The sequence below is a fragment of the Manis javanica genome, chromosome 18 (genome assembly GCF_040802235.1).
Source record: "Manis javanica isolate MJ-LG chromosome 18, MJ_LKY, whole genome shotgun sequence".
Taxonomy (NCBI): Eukaryota; Metazoa; Chordata; class Mammalia; order Pholidota; family Manidae; genus Manis; species Manis javanica.
The window spans coordinates 440,747-461,875 of record NC_133173.1 but is presented as its reverse complement, the minus strand read 5'-3'; the positions used below and the strand labels follow the sequence as shown (position 1 = coordinate 461,875).

At 41.4% G+C, this 21,129-nt stretch overlaps 1 protein-coding gene and 1 pseudogene across 2 annotated transcripts; one reads left to right on the top strand and one right to left on the bottom strand.

Annotated features, from left to right (window-relative positions):
• On the bottom strand, positions 1 to 20,711 carry MORF4L1 (mortality factor 4 like 1). 2 transcript variants are annotated; one of them, XM_037013600.2, is made up of 13 exons: positions 20,552 to 20,711; positions 16,253 to 16,299; positions 14,608 to 14,675; positions 11,217 to 11,333; positions 10,086 to 10,172; positions 9,268 to 9,348; positions 5,474 to 5,499; positions 4,920 to 5,008; positions 4,003 to 4,104; positions 2,880 to 2,968; positions 2,217 to 2,389; positions 1,889 to 1,973; positions 1 to 238 (listed from the first exon to the last, which is right to left on the bottom strand). In XM_037013600.2, exons 1-13 carry the CDS (start codon positions 20,589 to 20,591, stop codon positions 154 to 156), a joined length of 1,089 nt encoding a protein of 362 aa, XP_036869495.1. In that variant the 5' UTR covers positions 20,592 to 20,711; the 3' UTR covers positions 1 to 153. The 2 variants fall into 2 exon arrangements, with proteins under 2 accessions (XP_036869495.1, XP_036869496.1); XM_037013601.2 differs by lacking the exon at positions 11,217 to 11,333 and having other exon boundaries at positions 20,552 to 20,709.
• On the top strand, positions 12,747 to 12,846 carry LOC118971571 (small nucleolar RNA U13; annotated as a pseudogene).
• Positions 20,712 to 21,129: the final 418 nt, after the last annotated feature.

Here is a 21,129-nt window from a genome sequence, read left to right as displayed (position 1 = left end):
GGAGCTGTAACCCCTTTTATTTTCTCTGTTTAAAATCAAACAGAAAACAAACATTGATTCTGTTATACACTAACATTTTCAAAGTACATCATTTGTACAGAGGACCAGAACAAAAAATGTGTTTACAGAGATCAGGCGGTGAGGGCCAGCGCCTCACACCGCTTTCCGATGGTACTCAGGAGGGGCCACTTCGTAATCGCTGGCACTAAACAAAGTCGCAGAATTCTTTGCCAGGTACCTAAAAAATAAAATGTTACGCATCACAAAGATTTAAAAACTATCTTAATCCATATCTCTTCTCATTCGCTATATACAGAAGTTGCACTAAGCTCTCTTAACATATATTAAAATGATCACAACCTCACAGAAAAGCCATGTAATCACAACTCAGGTAAGTAGGGTTTTACACCAGACAACAGTGCATACGGCAATGAAGTCCACAGTGACTCCCCTTATTCCAAACAGCAAAAGAACAAACAATTGTCCTCAGAATACCAACGTGACAGCTCGAACTGTATTTAAGAAACAGATGCTGCTTGGTATCTTACAAGAATAACGTATCTAAGTATTTTCTTTAGCTCTTTGAAATTCACTACATTAAATATAGATTCAGAAATAGACAAGTTTCAAGTTTATACTCAAAATGGAACACCATAAGTATCAGAGGGCCCTGAGTTGTCAAGCCTAGGACACTTGTACTTAATAAAGAAATTGAGGATGAGGATATTTATCACTGGTAGAGTAAGGACTATAAAGTGGTCTAGATTCCCAGGCCCATGCTGTCATGCTTAAAATTCGTTACTGTAACACAATGATGTCATTTAAGAAAATTCAAATTAAGAAATAAATTAAGTAGAAACATTAAACTTTAATCTTCCTTCCCACCACACGAAATGATCCTGGTTAAATGTGGCCCACACTACACCAGGTCTCTTCCAAAAACATAAATGCATTTCTCTACGAACAGGGAGGTACTACACTTTCTACAGCACTTTGTTTTTTAAAAGACACAACATAGACACCTTAGCTGGTAAGCATATTTAGACCTACTTCATCCCTTTAACAGATGCTAGGCTGTTTAAATTTCTACTACTATAAAAAAGCCAATGCAATAAACATACTTGGAAATCTTTGTACACTGACTTCTATAGGGTAAGTTCTCAGAAGCTGAACTGTCCGCCCAAAGGATGAGGCACATTTGAAATACTAAGCTTTGTCAAAATGCCCCCCAAAAAACCTGTAGAACCATCTTTGACACTAGATATATTATCACAATATTGAACATGTTTTTATAGCCCTTTTTACTGCCACTTCTGTGAATTTCCAATATCCTACTTTCCTTTCCCCTATGGTTGATTCATTTTTTTATTATTAAGAATTCTTTGTGTACAAAAGATACTAGCCCTTCACCATGTAATGCAATCCCCTCGTCTTTAAGGGAGTATTTTAATCACATATTTTTATATAGTCTAGCTTATCAATAACTTAACATATTAATTTTTAGAAAGACCTCTCTCACTACAAATATCATAAAAATGTTAATTTTTTCCTTCATTACCTTAACAGTTTTAATTTTAGATTCAAATTTTTGATTCACCTAGAATTTTGGTGCATGACAGTTAAGTGTGCATTTAACTTTGTTTCTTTCTGAAAAACAGCCTCTTGTTCATACTGCCATCTACTAGGTACCCCATCATTCCCCCCCACTGTTCCAATACCCGTACATTCCAATTCATCATGTGAAACTCCTGTACTTCTGCACTTGTATCGGTCAATCAACAACTCACCTACTCCTATGCCAAGGCCACCATCGTGCCAACCTACAGAGTAATCGTCACCCTGTGGCACTAACAACATTTTAATGTCAAGCATACTCTTACAGACTTACTTGAGGAAATCATGAAGGTAATTCAGTAACAAAGCAAGGCTCTTCTCATCCAGAGGAGTGTAGGCCAGCATGGCGCCAATGCGGACTATTTCAAGGAAAAGAGCTCAGTCAGTCACACGCCAGGCAGCACTTTCAGAAGCACGGATCTTAACTAGACGAGCAGTTCAACTACCACGAATTCCTTTAAAATACATGGTTTCCGAACTCAAACTTTTCACCATTTTAATACTTGACATTTCAGACAGAAGTTCAAACTGAAATCACCATTTTAGAATGTTATTTTGTTACCCCTTGATAGCCACAAGGAAAGACAAAAATGGCTCATTACCAAACAATCTCAGAAGATGTGGTGCTCCATACACCTGGGACATGGGCGCATCAGGGTGATCCGCCAGGATTTCCGCATACTGCGGCCTCTCAAACTTGTAGAGCAGCTGAGTGCCCAGCATTACATTGAAGTATTCCTTTATCCCTGCCACCACCTCATTAACAGCATATTCCCTGATAAATGAACAAACACATCTACTTTCAAAGCAGTTCACTGAAAGAATTGAGATGGAGATTAATGCAGCCAACACAATAGCAAAAGTTTTAAGTTAATGGTTGAATTTATTAATGACAATGAACCTTTACCAAACAGGTTTTTTAAAAACTGGGATCTAACAAGAGAACAAGAAATCAATTCCAGAAATAAATCAGTGGTGAGCAAACTATAACTGTCAGGCTAATGGTTTTCAGATTTTCAAGTAATTTTTTTTAAATGGTTATATATGTCTTACACATAACATCTTTTATTTTACCTAAAGTAACTACTATGTGGCCCTTTAAGAAGGTTTACTAGATTAGACAACCTGACACCCCCACCACCCCCTTAGCCTCAATGAAATTCTATTTTGGTAGTTTCTGGTATTATTTTAGAGTACATGTTTCAGATGATTTATTTGGAAATAAGAATATCTGAAAGATACTTTAAAGATGTATATATTCTTACTTATTATCTGTGTTTCCTCGAGATTTCTTATAATTTGCATAATCCTCTAGAATGGAATCCACATTCTTCTTGGCAGGAAGATAAAAGAGCTATGAAAACAAAACACACCTGAACACCAGCATTTTTTTTAAAGGAAAATTACCCCAGGAAAGTTCTCACACAATACAAGACCACCTGACAGTACTACAACATAGAAACGGTACCATTCAGCACTTGAAACGCAGCTAACGTGGCAAAGGAAGCAAACATTAAGCCAGATTTGCTACGTGCCAGGATGGCCAGTGGCTGCCATGCTCTGAAGCATGCCCCACTTTACAGCACAGCTCCCAAGACAGGTAACGACCTACAAGACACTGTCACTACACACAACTGGACCTATGCATTATGTCTGAATGAAGCATTTATGTGAATTCTCTCTTCACCCTCGCGTCAGTACTGAAGTAGGGACCGTTACTCCACCTCATGTACAAACTGAAGCACAAGGCCAAGTAGCACGTCCCAGCTCACACAGCAGGCGGCAGAGCCAGATCTGAGTCCTCGCAGCCCACCTCCAGAGCCAAGTCAAGAATCACGTGCCGTCCACGTCATGTTGCATTAAATCTCACAACCCTCTGCAGAAGTTTGTTTCCCCTGCCCCAGCACGTGCTGGAAGAGACCTATCACCTGTTCCCCAGAGCTACTCATTCTGTACTATGACGTTACACACATACCTCGTGTCCCTGTGTCCTGTACATCAGCGTTAGACCTAAGCGCTTGATTTGATTCAGGTCCTTTTGGAGGCCATAAATACCTTGGAGAGGTACTGTGAGGTCCCTAACACATTCTGTTAACAGTGACATATGTGAGATGTCCCACTTCCAGTTAAGAGTGAGACAGGAAACACATCCTTCTTTGTCTTCATCAATTTAGGATGATTTCTCTGCCCAAGCAACCTCCAGAAACAAGTCATCTCTACCTTTCTTTTATCATTATAAACTCACATATAAACATGATTTCAAGTCATTCTTTCTGATAACCAAACTGTTGTCTCTGAATTAAAATAATACTCATCAATTTAACACCCTGCCTCCACATTAGCAGGAACTTACCATATAGATTACATCTGCTGTAGCTGTCAAGTTACCTGTTTTTGCCGGGTAATTAAGTCCCAGTCATCAACAAGCCACGGTTTCAGCTCTTCAGGAATCTTTACTTTAACTTCAACTCTGTTCATGAATGTTTCCTCCTAAACAGAAAAAGGAAGGATATTAGAATTCTGTCTTTTCTTTTTGAATAGCAACTCTGAAAGACAGGGCTTTTCTCAACCTTTAGATGCCCTGGGTATAAACTAATTTTCAAGTATTCAAAGCAGATGCTGGAATTTTGTCATTTCAAAAATTGTAAATGAAAAGGCCATACAGCTAAATGGTGGGAAAAAAAGAATCCTATCTTAACAGGTAACTGCTCTATTCAGTGCCTTTTCGTGTGAAGGCAAAAATTCTTCAGAAAATTTCCTTTTCTTCTGTAAATAAATACTGACTTGACAAACTTTAACTCTGTATTTTCGTATTTACTGTCAGCATCTAGTGACTATCCCAAATACAAATATCTTAAGCTACGTCTTTAATGCATAAAGTTAGATGTACTGACTTCTGATGAAGTCTTTCTTCGGTAACTGCCCAAAGCTGCCCAATTTTCAGAACATACCACTGTTTGAAAGTATACGACTGCTTTAAGACTCCTGTGTCAGAAATGTAAGCTGTATCAGCTAAAAACTAAAGCCCTATTATCAAATCCTAACTCTGGAGATTATAAACTTGAAATAACACATCTTACCACGTATGTAAGGATTCTCAACTACTATAACCCACACGCGTGTATGTGGAGCTCATAGGCTTCCGTGGTACCATTCATGAGTTTGTTAAATCATCCTGGAACACACTCAACCATTCAGTGTGACCTATGTTGTCAATCCTTTTGAGACTAAAGTTCTATGACTATTTTACTATGTCATAACATGACTAGCAATTCTAACGTGTGTAAACTTAAGGAAAAACTCACGTTTTCAACAGTTGGATCTACTCGGGCTCTTTTCTTGCGAGGCGGCTGAGGTGTCTCACTGGTACTGCCACCATCTCCATTTCCAGGTGCTACAGAAATTTGGGAGCGAGGAGGGGACATTTTTAGCTTAATGAGAAGCTCTTTTAAGGAAAACAGTCTCACAACACAACACACCCTCTCTTTTCGTTTCTCCATTACATACAGATATGTTACATAAAAGATGTATGTTGTACCTTAGAATCTACATTAAAGAATCATATTCCCACCAAAAACATAACTATAATGAACAGCTCTACCACACATTTAGTGTTAAGATGACATTTTGTAACAATACCACCTTTCATTTATTAAATGGAAACAGCTACTTGCACGTCTCTCCGCAGGCAAGAGCACTGCAGCTGGGCCTCTGGGCCTCATTCCACAACATGCTGTGACTCAGTGTGATACCCCTCTGCAAAGGTGATACACTTGCTCTAAAGCTTCCTGACTTTTAACATTTAACAGAGAATTAAGAACTGTAAACTAATGTACTTTAACAAAGGTAATATTCTTACTTTTCTGTTTGTTCTTTTTTGTTTTCCTGAAAGGAAAAGGGAAAAAAGGAGAAAGAAAGGTAAGTAATTATTGCTAGTAACACCCTTAGCAGGGTTAAATTCAGAGAAATATTTCCTTGGGTCATAAGGTCAGGCAGTGGGTAGCTTCCTGCTCAAACACGATTTTCCCAATAGCTGGCTCAGTTCACATGTCCCTCCAACACAGAAAAATGAGCCAAACACACCAAGGCTACTTTCCAGGGTTGTATTATTTATAAGCTTATAGCATACAAGTTACACATATATATATAAACTAGAGTATTACATTATTAGTTCTGCCTGCCCCCCCACAAAAATTCCAAAGGTTAAAATATTTTCCCCAATTACTACACAACCAATCCAATTTGATTTCAGATCTGCATGTTTTAAGACCAATCCCCTGTTCCATTCTCACTGGTCCAAACCCAGTTTCACTTTATTTCTTCTCTATCTTCCCTCCTTTCCAACACCAAATACCCCGTTCTCCCCTGTGTAGAACAAAGCTAACATCTCCTTCCTCTTGGTTATCTCTGATAGCAACTTAGCTTTCAGATTTATATACTACCCAACAATAAATCACTTATTTTGACTTCACACTATTTCTGGAATACAAGGAAAATACTTAACAAAGCCCATGACTATGGACTATGTCTGTTGGGACTATACCAGAACACCTGAGTATTTCTGGGTCAGATTAAACCAGGAACTTTTACTTCTACATGTCAAGAACACATGGAGACCAAGTAAAGCCAAGAGCCCTTATATTCATCCCTTACCCATTTATCCTATCCCATAAAATTAAAGAAAAAATACTGACAGCTGATCCCAACTCTAAGGTAAATATCCCACACTTCAGTGGATCACAGCAGTAAAGACTCCTAGACATTCTTGCTTCAATCTTCTTGTTTGTTACATCAAACACACAAACTAGTTTCTCAAACTGTGCGACAGATTTCACACAACTGCTAGGGATCTGTCTGTATTCCTACTTCTTCACCCCATGACTAAGTATTATGTAGCTGGAATGTAAGCTGTTAAGATTCAAGTTACTTCAGAGACTAACTGAAGTCCTAAGTCATTCTTCAGAAAAGTCGTGCCACTTGGTAGCCAACACCACTACACAGCCTGGGAAACCCAAGTGCCAACAAGTAACAGCTCACAGCACTGGCTTGGAAAGGAAAGCACTAGAGACCTAGATGTCCACACAGTAAAGGTACATCTGGTCCTCATACTTTCTAACCAGATGTACTTAAAATTTATGCATAGTCAGAGAAAGCTACAGACAATTACCAAACACTAAAGGTGGAGTAGGGACATAAAAATTACATTGAAAGCTCATATCAAAGCATTAAAAAAAAAATCACCAGGCTTGGCTCCCCAATACTTTTAAAATAGACTTCCTAGTCTACCAAGGAAGAGCAATACTTAAAAATTCACAATGCCGTCTAAGCTCTCAGATTATCATTTTATCAAGAAACTATGTTTTCCCACTGAAAAGGTCAGCTCCTAGAGAAATATTAAGTTCCATGTCTTGACAAAGGGAATCTAAAAGGTGAGCCTGAACATAACGTCTTGACCTGCTTACTAACAAGACCCAAGACTCACTCACAATCCCTCACAAGACTCAAGAGTCAATCTGAAGCAGTCCCTCTGCCTCTGTTCAGGGAAGGAAATTTTGAAAAATTTTGCAATTTTAAAAAGTATTACTTCATATACTTACTCAACCATTGTTTTTGTCATCAAAACTGTGCAGCGCTTTACATTCAAATACCAGTAATTTTGGGGCCTATTACTTACCTGGATAAGATTTTTGTAACACCTTTTAGCACGATGATAAAGAATTGGCAGTAAACCAGAAAATTACACTACTGATAAAAACCCATCAGCTCTCTGCACATGAGAAATTTGCTGCCTCGTAAGGCTCAGCTGTGAATAAATCCTAATGCATGCTACCACACAGCAGTTCCCCAAAGAACCAGATCATGGAAAACTACTACTTACCACCAAAAGCAACAGGCCACCTGCAGAGTAACACACCTACTCACCAGACCAATTATCTCTGACCAAAACACTTCAAAACCAATTTATCTTCATTACTAATACCTAACTTTTAGGTAGTAAAATCCGACCAGTGACTCTAAAATCAGCAGAATGTATTTTCAAGGACAAACGCACAACCTTGCCTTAGAGAAATCATATTTAGTGTCAGTTTTGACCCTCTGATGAGAAGCACATGACCACTCATGAAAACTACCTAATCTTAAATGAAAATACCCAAGGGGCAGGAAATAAAATTACCTTTCAGTAAAAGTTTTGATTATTCATGTTCTTTGATTAGAAAGGTAGTGCTCTTACACTGACATTCAGATACATATACACCCGTGTATGTGCACATGACTTCCACACAGGCTCATCCCCAAGACGTTCTAAATCTTAGGAGTTAACATCTTGGGGGTGGGGGAATATGAAACAACACATGTTCTCACCAAGGGTTTCCAGAGAGGAATCAAACTTTATATAAATTTTTAGCACTACAGAAAAAGCACATCTACTCCCAAAAAATCTCAAAACTTGTGTCCTAGTGCTGGGCATAGAAGCCACAGGGCATAAATCTGCAAAGAAGTAAAAAGCTAACCTTTTCAAACAATATGGCTTCTCTCTCACTTACCAACTTTTACATTTCCCTGTATGGCCCCAGAAGATGACTGGTTAGTCAGAGACGGGTAAGATTCCTCAAGGGAGGAACAACCTAAGACAGGCACAGTTGCAGGGGGGCCATCAGGTGAGAAATTGGGGAACAGTGGTGAAGCTTAGAACCTCACCCCACCCCCCCGTCTTGAGAGAAAGCTTCTGCATCCGTGGATGTTTTATTGCCCTTGTCTAGCTCGGATTAGCACATAGTCTACAGGCACACACATGATCATCTACAATTGCTCTCTTACAACACTAAACTATGTTTTCTACCTTTATCTTGCATCTACCTACCACTTCAGCATTTTATTAAAAATAAAAATAATAATAATATTAAAGGGAGAAATGTGGGATCCACATATAAATCAAGTATAAAAATCAAAAGAATATTCATATTTGACCTGATTGTTTATAGTTCATAATGCGTGATCAAAACCGAAAGTTTCTGTGATGAATGCCCTTGTACTGTTCACCATGTAAGAACTTATTCACTATGTAAGAATTCGTTCACCATGTAAGAACTTGTTTGTTATGCTTCAGAAGATTGGAGACTGACGAGAATTAGGCTTGAGATGGATTAATGATTGTACATTGAGCATTGATCCCCCATACTGAATTTTTGTTAACAACCATTTGATCAATAAATATGAGATGCCCTCTCAAAAAAAAAAAAACTTGTGTCCTATTGATAATTCAGTATCACGCTTGAAGAAAACACACTACATGCATGTATGTATTTACACATCCAATTTCAATGTATTTCACACCCCAGAATTATACACTTACAAATGAGTTAAGTGGTAGATTTTGTTATATATATATATATATATAATTTTACCACAACAAAAAAAGGGGAATTTAAAAACCTGTTAAGATAAAAAATTAATGTCATTAGTATGTATTTTCAATGTATTTCCAACAACCTAACACCAAGAATGGCATTCTTACTGGCATTTTTCAACTTACACACACACACAACCATGCTCCAGTTCCCATTTTCAATAAATCCTAGTACACGATAATGGGTGTCAAGTCTGAGTTCCACTTATAAACAATGCAAAATTACAGCCAATGTGAGAGCTTACACTTCAACGTTTTTCTGTTGCAGACCAGATGCCTTCTTTCCGGGGGCAGCCCCTCTCATCTTCCCCTCTGCATACTGCTCCCTTCAAAAATAATGTCAATGAAGTCATCAGAAATTTGTGCCAGCGCGATTCCATTGTGAAATTCGTATTTAAACCAAGGTCCCCAGTCTATATATATATTCTGGTACCAAGTTTTAAACAAGTTGGACAAAGATAATTTACAAAACACAAACAATTTAAGAAAGGAAGAATAGAAAGGCTCTTCTACATCCACCAAAATTAGAACACATGCAGTAAGAGGGCACTGACTGTGAGTCATGATTGAAGATTCTGTTTCCATTCTGGATTTCACCAGCCCCAATGTTTATTTGATCCTGTTTTATCATTTCAATTTTCTTGATATGTATTTCAGCTTTCAAGTAAAAACCCTATAGACCACAGTCCTAAGAGTTCCTTTCCTCAATGTGCTTTCAGGGGTGAAGGATAACGGGATGCTCCCTTTCTCGCCTCCCCCTCCACCTGGTGTGCCTTCCGCACAGCTGAGCTAACAGTGAGTTCGCAGCACCAACACAAAGCCCTACCACCACCCCGCCTGTGCACCTCCCTGTCCAAGGACAGACCCAGGAAATGACAAGTGTGCTAACTCTGTCACCTTGGAAAGGTTTCTCTGATCACTTCAGGTCAAAGATGCAACAGGACAGCTAGCAGGTTAACAGTAGTCATTTTACAGGTAGGCAGCCAACACGATTTCTACTTTCACTCCATTTCTGAAAATGGACAGCATTTCTCTTCATACTCATATTGCAAAACAAACTTACTGATTGGCCTTCTGAAGTTCTCGCTGTTTCTGCAGATTGGTGTCCACATATTTGAGTACTCTGCTTTCTGGAACCCATTCATCCCAACTGAAACAGAAAACATTCAAAAATATTTTCATTACTATTCAGACTCTGTTCTCCAATTGTTTTTTAGAGATCCAAGAAGCAAGACTTTGGATTTCTCTGCAAATAATCTGATGAACTGACACTATAAATTCATTTTCAACTAAAATCAAATGCTAGTGAAAAAAATGTTAAGGAAGCAAACGTCATTATTTTCAAAAGTAGCATCCCAAATCTAAATTGCCAGAGTCCAACATCACATTATTCAAATCGTTTTTTAAAATGGCATTTAGAGCATGGCATTTAATACAAGTCCCTAAGCAATTACCCTTACAGACTAAAAACTCTTACAGAGAATTTTAATTCCCAAAAAATGAAGCATAGGAGCCCATAAAAAGCTGACTTGAAGACCTAAAATGGCTAGTTAGCTTTGTGCAAAAGTCAGGTTACAGGATTCTCTGTGCCTTAGCCTCACCTGTAAAATGGAGTTGACAGGACATATTCTTGTAGAGTTGTTAGAATACATACATGCACAAAACACTTGAGAGTCTGACATGCTAAAAGTACTCAAGGTATGTCAGGCACATATCCTCAAATACCATCCTAACTGCTTCAGGTACGACTGCAAACTAAAGTGTCACGACGCTTTTATCAGGCGTCACCATCCGTAACCCCCACTCACTCACAAATGCATATGTGTTCACAGCATTACCAGAAAGATGCCTTTCTGATCCCCAAGAGGCAGAGCCAACCACTCTCTTAAGTATCTATTTGCTAAAGCATTCTGGGACTTAGAAAAGCTCTTTCAAAACAAGATTTCTGATGTGCTTTTTTCCAAAGGGGAAAACCAAAAGCTATTTCTTCAGGACGGTTAACTTTTCAGGTCAAGTGGTTCTTTTCTCCTGCTGAGGGAGCTCCTTTAGTGACACCGTTAGGTGTATCCTCAGTCTTCTATTTAATCATTTCCCACCTCCGACCTCTTATGCAAGATAGCCAGACAGCGACTAACTCAACAGAAAGCACCCCTCAACATGATCTCCTAGAGAAAACTTTAAAACATGCATTTACCTAGAGGTCAGGAGGGGGTGGTGTACTGAGGGAGCTCCTTCAGGAACAGGAAAAAGGGCTACCATATCCTCACGTGTCTTCAGAGTTTTCTCAGAGCGCCTGGGCCTCACAGCACTTCTGATACAGACAGCACAGTACAGAGTGATCTCAGTGACCAGGCGCAGAATTTAGTTTAGCTTTATTAAGATTTACTTACAAATGGAATATTTAAATGTCTCTGTGTCAACAAATTCCAATATCTCGAAATACTGAAAATACCTTACTAACTACTGTGCTTTTGAAAAAAGTATATAATATTTACTGAGATTTAAGAAAATTCTAATTTGGAGACTGGGCCTTTGCTGTATGACTTTCTAAAAGTAAGGTATCTACCAACCATTTTCAAAGTGAGGACCTTGTTTTTATTGATGTGCCCACTTCTATCTATTCCGATTCTCTCTGAATGAAAGGGAGTAGTACGTTGAGTTCACCACAAATTTCCATTTCAGAACCTTGCAAACCTCTTCCCCCCTCTAACGTAAATGCCTCTAAATAAGCACCGTGATCTAAAAACCAAGTCAACTCTACAGCTTTTCTATGTCAGGAGCTATGTAACTGAACTACAGGAAAATAAAGCACCACCTTTTGCTCTGAGGAACTTTACTACTAGGGTAGTATAGTAAATGAAGGCCAAACATGCAGAAACCTTTATATGTGCAGGTCAAGCATAAAGGAATCTCACAATTTCCTAAAGGTAGCCTGTCACTCAACCCTAAAGTCACCAATTACATACACAGCATTAAATAAAAATACAATACACTTGCTGGCACCTACATAATTCCTCTCCCTTTCAAAATGGGTTTATCGAAAGGCTTTCCTAAATACTAAGATCAAATTTTCCAAAATTATGTATATTTATCTACACAGCAAATCAGTGACAAAAAATACACCCGTTTATTAATATTTCTCAACATATATTAATGAAGATTAACATTTACTGCCATTTTTAATTTTTTTCCAAGGAGTGATCAATTAGCTGAAAACAAAAAATAAAACAAAACCTGTGCAAGTTTTTTATTTGCATTACTGGAGTATAACAGAAAAAAAGCAGTGATTTATTTTGAACTCATCAACTTCAAAAATACAAGCATGTGGTACTTTCACAGTATCTCATAAGTTACAAATGCCACTTAAAAGCTATTCGTCATCTACATGTAGTTTTATACAAAATATTACTCATGAGAGGTTAAGACAAAAGCTACATCCACAGCTACTAAGATGAAATACTGAAATAATTATTTCAAAGTACACATGGTGCTGGAAGCAGACCCAGCCCATGAATTTGCTGTTTCTGATTTCTTGGATAGACTTTAACTTTCCCATACATAATATATGTATAAGTAAGATATTCTATTTCCTGTAAAGAACTGAAATTCTCCATATTATAATCTTCTCAAGTTCACCTGTTACTGATAGAATACCAACATGTAAAGTATACCTAATAAAAAGACTGAACTAGTTTTAACATTTCATTTATTTGAAAGGAAAGAGATCCTTTTGTAGTTCATAAGCATGATGAGTGGGTGTTCATACTTTTGCATGACATGTGCCTCCCTCAAACCTTGTTATGTCAGCACATTACACATCAACTGGGAAAATGGATAAACAAACAAACAAACAAACAAAACCGTAATACACACTAGAGCTCTTCCCACCACCCTGGAGCCTGTGGAGCCTGCTGGGAACAAGACTTCTAAACTAACACGTATGTCTGGAAGGCTGTGGTCCAAGGCCAGAACCAGAGGGCGAACACAGCTCTTAACACTGAAGGTGTTTATACTTGAGACAGTTCTCCCTGGCCAAGGGATGCGCCTCTGTGCACCAAGCCAAGAACAACAGCGACCCCTGGTGGCACACCAGAGTCACCTGGGGAAGTAACTCGTGCTCAGGGTAGGAGTGGCAGGGTTCCCACCAAATTCCGAAGCAACCTTCCCGCTAGGGCCACTGGACACAGAATACCCTTCAAGGATTTAAACTTTATGAAAAATAAACAAATACAAGTGGATTTATTCTGTTGTTAAAAAAAAAAAAAAACACTAGGAGCCGTAAGATAAACTTTCCTGAGTATCATAATCAATTTAGCATTAATACTGAAATCACACTTAAAACTAAGTCTTTTATAAACCCAAAAGTAGGTTTTTTTTCTCCATTATTTTCCCAATTCTCAATACTTAAAATGAAAGCTCACAGGGCCACTTTGAGTTACTGGTATTACCTATCATTATTACAAACACTTTAATCATTATAAGTTGTGAAGTTCAGTGTGCTTTTTTATACATTTTAGATTTCCACCTTTCTACAGTTATACTAATGGAAAAAAGGTTAGGGGATGGTATTTCTTAGCTAAAAGTATTTTGTAAAAAAATTTCCTAACGAATAAACTGGGTTAGTCACCTGGACAGGGTGCTGTATGAACCAAGGCGCAATTTACAGGGCCAGCAAACATCCAGAGAAAACTTCTTTCCACAGCATCGATCAACAGTATTGATCACAGAGAGAAGCAGGTGGCAGAGCGCCGCCCAGGTGACAAGTCTGTTAAAAGGTGCTAGAAAACTGAAGTGCCATGCTTTCCAGCAGTGCCATCCTTGAAGGACACATACCACTATTAACAGTCACATACGACCTCTCATAGCAAAAATTACAGGCGATCCTATTACAAGTATCAAAAATAAACACATTATCACATATGGCTGTGGGCCCTAAGGAGAAAGACCTATCACTGGGTAAGAGCTCCACAGGCTGGGCATTCTGGAATGTATTCAAGCCGCAACCACTGTTCACTCCTGGTAACACATTAATATACCACTGCTTTAAAAAAAAAAAAAAACATGGTATAGAACTTGTCAGGGTGGAAGACTAGGTTCTCTAATTATATTTCTGTATTTACACATGCTAAAACGAGAATTGCGTGAAATCACTCTCTCTTATATTTTGGAAATTTAAAAAACAGAAATGACCCTTACTTCCTAATTAGCGTACCTTTATTCTTTTCCCTTGCTAGACAGAAAAATCCAACTAGCTTGGAGAATAACTTTTTGAAGTAACATATAGTTACTGAGGTTTTGCTAAGGCAAAAAACTCAAACTGTTCTGAAATGCACCAAAACCAGAAAAAAGCAGTTGGTTGTCTAATGAGTAGACCTTACTTATACCAGAACAAAAGAAATACCTTTAACCAAAGACTTTAAAATGGCTGCAAATCCTAATTTCTATCATCTTTTCTTCATACTATGGTTCATGCTTGCTTCACTATGTACTGAAACTGTACAATTAAAAGCATATGCCCAAGACACCTACAACATGCTACCTTGCTAACTGTAGTAAAACATTGCTTTTGAAGATCTAATACTCACTTTTTATTCCAGCCACTGTAATGTATAAAGTATTTCACTTGTTTGTCCTTTATGGCAACCTTTACACACTGCAACAAAAAAGGAAAAGATGGCTTAGAAGTATTTTTTTTATAAAAAGAGATGAGATGTGACTACCTGGATAATTTTGACGTATCAGATTTTTTAGACACTCTGCACACTTAAACTCTTTGGTGGCCAAAATAAACACAACAAAATAAGGCTCTCTAAAAGAACATTAATCTTTCAGACTTACATATTAAGTTATAAAACTGTCGAATAGTCAATTTGCTGGAGTTTGTCCAATAAAGCTGAAGAACAGATAAATATAAAATTTGGTCACCCTTAAACCTGAAGTTGGTGGGTTACACAAGCTATTTGACAACAGCTAAGGAAAGCTATGTCTGCTTTTGCAAAGTCTAGCCAGAAACTGTTTCAAAACAAGTTTAACTGAAGAAAGATATTTACACCATATTATTAAGAAATTTCATTAGCTTATGAAATAATGGAATTAACTTCTTTTATTGCAGATTATCAGCAACTAGCAAAGTGACAGTTATACACATTTCATGTTGTTCTTAAAAGCAGCTGAACACGTTAGAATTTATTGAAGGAAGTCATTAACTATGAAAGCGACGGCTACCTAGTTTTGTATTTACAGTTTTATCTGAGGTAAACCAAGAGAACTACAAGCATCTAAGCTGTTCTAACAGCCACTTAAGCTGTTCACCACTGCATTTGCTGCCCAAGAAAAACCTGCCAATTAGGTACACTCTGCCAGAAACTGACACAACAAAAATAACATTCAGAGAAATAAATGATCAATAGGATTCATAATTTATATACAGTATTAGCACTTTATTACAATACATGTACATACACATAAGTTCCTGACCATCTCCATGAATCCAAATTCAGCCCCTTCAGAACGTTTTAAACACATATCTATGTATTCAAAACATGTAAATAGTAAAAATGCTTATTAGTCACACTGACCCTTTACAACTGTTTAACTGAACAATATACTGTTTTGTAATCCATGTTCATTAAAAAGAAAAATATGAGTAATATTTGTGCTAAAAAAGTTACCAGAAACAAAACACTGAAAACAATTTTTACTCTGGAATGCATTATCCCACTTTGGCTTAATGTGAATCCATATGCATGTACTGTGCACGAACACTGCTGCACAGCAAAGGGAGCCCCCAGTTCCAACTTTGCTGGACAAACCAAGAAAGAGTTAAACGTGCTTTTAATGGCAGCTTTTAACCTTTAACAATGTAATTAGCTCAGTGCTTACTCAGCACACTATATTTGGATATTAAATTGACTTTGGCAGTATTTTCTCACAAATAAGGAAGTGCACAATGCTATTTGACCCCACATTCAACCAATCTTCCATCTTCCCTTCAAACGCTCCTTCCAGCCGCTGGGTCTGTGGGTCAGCGAGACGACGGCAAGGCAGCAACGCTCTTCTTGGTCTGCTAAGCAAGCAGTAAGACCCCCAAACAAGCTGGGGAATCTGTAACTAGGAGTCCATGGAAAAGGCAGCTCTCTTACTAAAGCTACCAACCAACAAAAGCTAGTATTAAGCTGAGATACAACCACTAGTTCTGGCTAACTTCTCAAAGGAAAATGGGTTTCCTACCTTTGCTTCATAAAGAAGAGGTCCATGAAAGCACAGCACACGCTCGCCTGTAAAATTAAAAAGCACTGAGTTAGCAGTCATTTCCCTGCACGTTTGAGAGTCCCACCCAAGAGCCACTACGCTTGTACTAATGGTGTAAAACACTAGTAAAGTGGGTAAGACTATGCACAGATCAAACTTCAGTAGTATCCCACAACCAAAACACCTTAATATCTGATATAAACAAAAAACAATGGGTTAGAATGTCAATCTATTTAAGCCAAATAAACAAAACCTACTGTAGCTACCTACTGATAGGATTGATTGGGTTTCAATGTATACCTTGCAGTGCAATTCTTAAAATGCTTCCCAAGTTTAGGACATCATGCTCTACCTGTACCTCTGCTGCCAACTCCTTCACTCTGTGAACGAAGTAAAACATTCTGTTCACCAAAATTTCAGTGTGCATCAGAAATGGCTGCACTTTATTTTAAAAAGAGGTCCCCCTAATGTCCTGGACTCTGGTGTGCTCAATGATGTTCTGGGTACTAGGCTGCTTCAATGAACAAAAAATTGGGCAGGAATTCTAACGTTTGGAACTGACACTGTTGAACCTACCATTAAGACTTCAAGATGGAAAAACACACAAAGGAATGGCGTAAGACCTGGAAGCCAGGCCTGTTTCCCAGACAACCAGACAGGCAGCTGGCTGGCGGTGCTTAAAGGTTACATTTCACTGTAGAAAAAATCGATTTCTTGCACATTCTTTCCAGTCCACTTGGTTTCAGCCCACCCAAAGGTAAAAAAGTACTTGTCACCTCTTAGCTCTCCAATTAAGAGAGCCTAATAGTTCAATTCCAAAGAGACTGGAAAGCAACCTGGGTTTCACAATTTTAAAAAATTACTGATGCTTTTAAAAGTTTCAAAACTGGTAACTTAGAACCCTTCAACCTGAAATAGTTGCCCTACAGCAAATCTATTCAACCAGCTATCTTTCATATACCTCTTAGTGCTAACCACTGCAAAGTAAGGGCAGACACTGCTAAGTAAGCAGTGTTGTGCAACTCACTGGCTTTTCTATTTTAAAGCTTTCTAACCAGTAAGAGTGATCAATAAGCTACTTGAGAAGGTCACAAGGAAAGGAGGGTCCAAGCAGAGGAAAACTGGTACAAAAGCATAGAAACATGAGAAAATGATGCTATCAGATTACTACTTAAATATTAATAGTCCACTACCACTGGAGCACAGGACAAATGACACATTTAAAGTGACAACAGATCACGAATGCCTTCAAGTCATGAAGTCTGGACTTTATCCTGTACTGATGGGATTCCCAACTCTGACCAAGAATCTCGTGGAGCAGTTTTTAAAACTACAGATTTTCAAGTCTTACCAGACCTCTCTTAGAACCTCCTGTAGTAGCCACAGTAACTTCACTATGTTCAGCCTCTTTCTTGTGCAATGCGTGACCGGTTCTGAGGAACCACGACCAGAAGCTGCTGAGCCCACGAAGGGCTTGCAATGGAGACTGCATATAGGGAGACCAAGCGGATTTCTCCCAACAGTCAGGCTAAAAGCTGAAACAGGTCTGAACCAAAAGCAACTAGAAATAGAGGACAGCTAAGCAGAGGGAGCGTAGGGTGACTTCCAAGCTGGTGGGAGTACCCGCCACAACAGCAAACGCAGGCGCATTCCAGGTCAATTTTGGAATGCATCACAGTGGCTACAGTTCCTCCCCAACAGAGCCAAAAAATGAGCAGTACCTGTCTGGCGCTCAGGAGAGCAGTGGGCTGGAGCCCTCACTGAGCACTGTGGGCGAGAACGAGACTGGGGTGACCGCAATGAGGAAGACCAATGACCAGCAGCACCAAAGTCAGAACTGTCTCTCCTCACTTCACTCTCCAGGTACACCTTCTTAAAAAGGAACCCTGGAAATGGCCTCGATCCCCCCTCCTTTTGGCTGCTGCTGCCAAAGACAACTGCACTGAGGCTAAGGCCCTCGGCCCTCCATTCTAGCTGCCTGACACTGACACTGCTTAAGTACGCACTTAGCTGAGGAGTACGACTCAGGATTGATGAGTGCCTTTTTCATGGAAATAGAGAGAAAGCCTGGTAACTGGGGAGAGAACTAGCCTATCAGATACCGTTAAACAGTTCTCCACTCTCAATTCTATCAAACCACAAAAGTAATTCTGCCCAATGCTCTCAAGGTCCTAAAGGCAGATGGGGTTCCAATTCTCCAACCTTCTACCGGCTGGTGCTTACCAGGAGCAACAGACGCCGGCACCAGCCAGTCACTTAATCCCCGACGAGGTGGAGGCCTTCACCCTCTCACACCACACACACGCCCCACGGCTTCCTCAGCCCTATGCTGTTTCAGATGGAAGAACGAATCCAGTGCAGAACAGTCACTGTGCTTAATTTAAGAACTGCCATTATAAAGTATATCGTATTATTATTAAATGAGAAAAACTTCCAAAGTTAAAGGAATCATGAAAAAACACTATTTCTGATCATTCGTTTTTCCACCACTACATAAGCTCAATTCTGCAGGGTCTTGATATAATTCTCTTGGCACTAACACCAGTATTCCTTCTTCCTTACAAGATACTCTCTGAATTTGCCTTATAAATACAATTTCTTGATGATGGTCATACTCTTTAGCACAAGAGTAAAAAAAAAAAAATATGGAAACCGACAGGAAGGGCGGCTCTCGGGCAGCTTTCAAACCCTCCACGGGGTACCTCGGCTCCTCGTCGGCTAACTCCCCACCACAGCAGCACTGGGCTTCCAGTTTGCTGTCACCCCTCCTCTACCATCTCCCCACTTCAGCACTTCCTCCAGAAAGCCACCCTTGACTGTTCCAACTTCATGGACCCTTGACACCTGATGAAACTTACGGGCCTTTTCCTGTTTTTATAAATATGTAAGACATTATTACATAGGAAACCAACTACGTTAAAATAGCCACCAAAACATTTAAAAATATACTGAACTCTTTTAATGATGTTGTGCAGCTAAAAATCGAATAACTACCTTTACTTTTAACTAACGAGAGCATCGATGGCATCTAAATATATCTTTCACAACTGTAACGCTGGGATATGAAAGCTGCTACTACCGGAGGGTAGCCGGGTGCGGGGCAATCCCTACTTGCATAATTTAAATACCAAATTTCAGAAAATAGGAAAAAATTTTTTTGCCCAAGTTCGCGGATCTCCTGAATTATATCCACTGACTCTAGATTAAGAATCCCTATTATGAAACATCTGGTTAAAAAAAGAATCCATGGGAAGTTATCCCACCTTCTCAAGGAAGTCAGACAAGAGAGTCAGCGATTATCCAAAACATCCTTGAAAACTTAAATATTCCATAAAGTTACAAAATACTTGGGCTTTGGGTAAAATGACTCAAAGTAATTCTAACATCAAGTTTGGAAACCGCGGCCGCCAGTTTCTGCAGCGGTCCGGGCATCCCTGGGGGCGGCCACATCCCCGGCAAAGCCGCCCCTGGCCTACAGGTCTCCCCGGCATCTTGAGTCGGCTACGCCCCCACCGTGATCGGCGAAAACGGCACCCGTGAAAGGCAAGGGGCCGCCCTGCACTAGGTACCAGGTTCTACCGCCAACCAATAAAGAGCTACTTTCAAACCAGTGAGTCACAGGCTATTACTCAATTCCCGAGTTCACAGGACCTCAAGGCAACGGACACGCGTCCCGCCGCCGTAGGCACACCACCTTCCTCCGCCAGCAGCGCCCCCACACGCTCCCGCGGGGCCCTCGGGCGGCACAAAGCGGCCGCCGCGCCCCGTCCGCCCCGCCCCGGGGCCCGGCCGCCATCTTGCGGCGGCCATGACGCGCCGCCATCTTACAACGCACTTCTCGTGCCCGGGCGCGAAGCCCACCCGCCGGCTCGGCGCCTCCGCCCAGCGCGGCCCCCTCGGGCCCGGGGCAGCCCCGACCGTCAGCCGCGGGCCGCCCACGCCGCCGGGGCTCCCGCGAGCCCCAGGCGGCCGGAGCCCCCGCCCCCCAACCGCGCCACATCACTGCCCCCACCCGCCGCCATGGCGCCGCCGCGTCCCTACAACGCGCTGCCGGCCCCGCGCCCGCGGCCTCGAAACACGCCGCAGAGGCTCGGCCACGCGCCCCCTCGGCCCCAACGCCTCGGCCGCACACAGCGTCCGCCCGGTCTCCCGAGCGGCCGTAGAGCGCCCTCCGCGCACAAAGCCCTGCGGCGGCCCTCGGCCCCCGCGCTCCAGCCCCCGCGGGCTCGCCGCCCTCCGGTGCCGCTAGGCGCCCTCTCCCCAGGGGACCAGACTCACCCTCCTGGAATTTGGGCTTCGGGTCCTGTTTCGGCGCCATTTATAAGTGATTCGCCGCCGCCTCCTCCTTCTCCCACCACCCCCGACTACCGCCCCCTACTCTACCCCACCCAGCTCCGCGTCAGACGCGCCGTCAGGCACCGCCGGCTCTACATCCTGGGCCCGATTTGCCAGCGCCCGTAGACCTCACAGCCCGGCGACCCGCGCAGCCGCCGCTCCAGCCAACGGCCGCCCGTCGCGCACGCGCCCTGTGCCCGCGCCGCCGCGGGGCACGCCGGGAGTGGTAGTTCCGGCGGTAGGGGCGGGGCGGCGGGGGTCCCGCCGGCTGCCCGCGGCCGTTAGACACCGGGGGCCTGCGCGTCGTCCCAGCTGGGGGAGGTCTCAGTTCGTCTAGCTGCGGAATGGAGAGACGAGCAGCGCCTCCGGGCGGCCGGCTGGAGGGCGTGGAGAGGCTCGGAGCGGCGCCGCGGGGCCGTCCCGCACCCGCCCGGCCTCGCCTCCGGCCGCCAGCGTACCCCGCCGTCTCCCGGGCCGGCGCTCGGCAGCCCCGGACCCTCGTGCCCTTGGCTCCGCTGGCC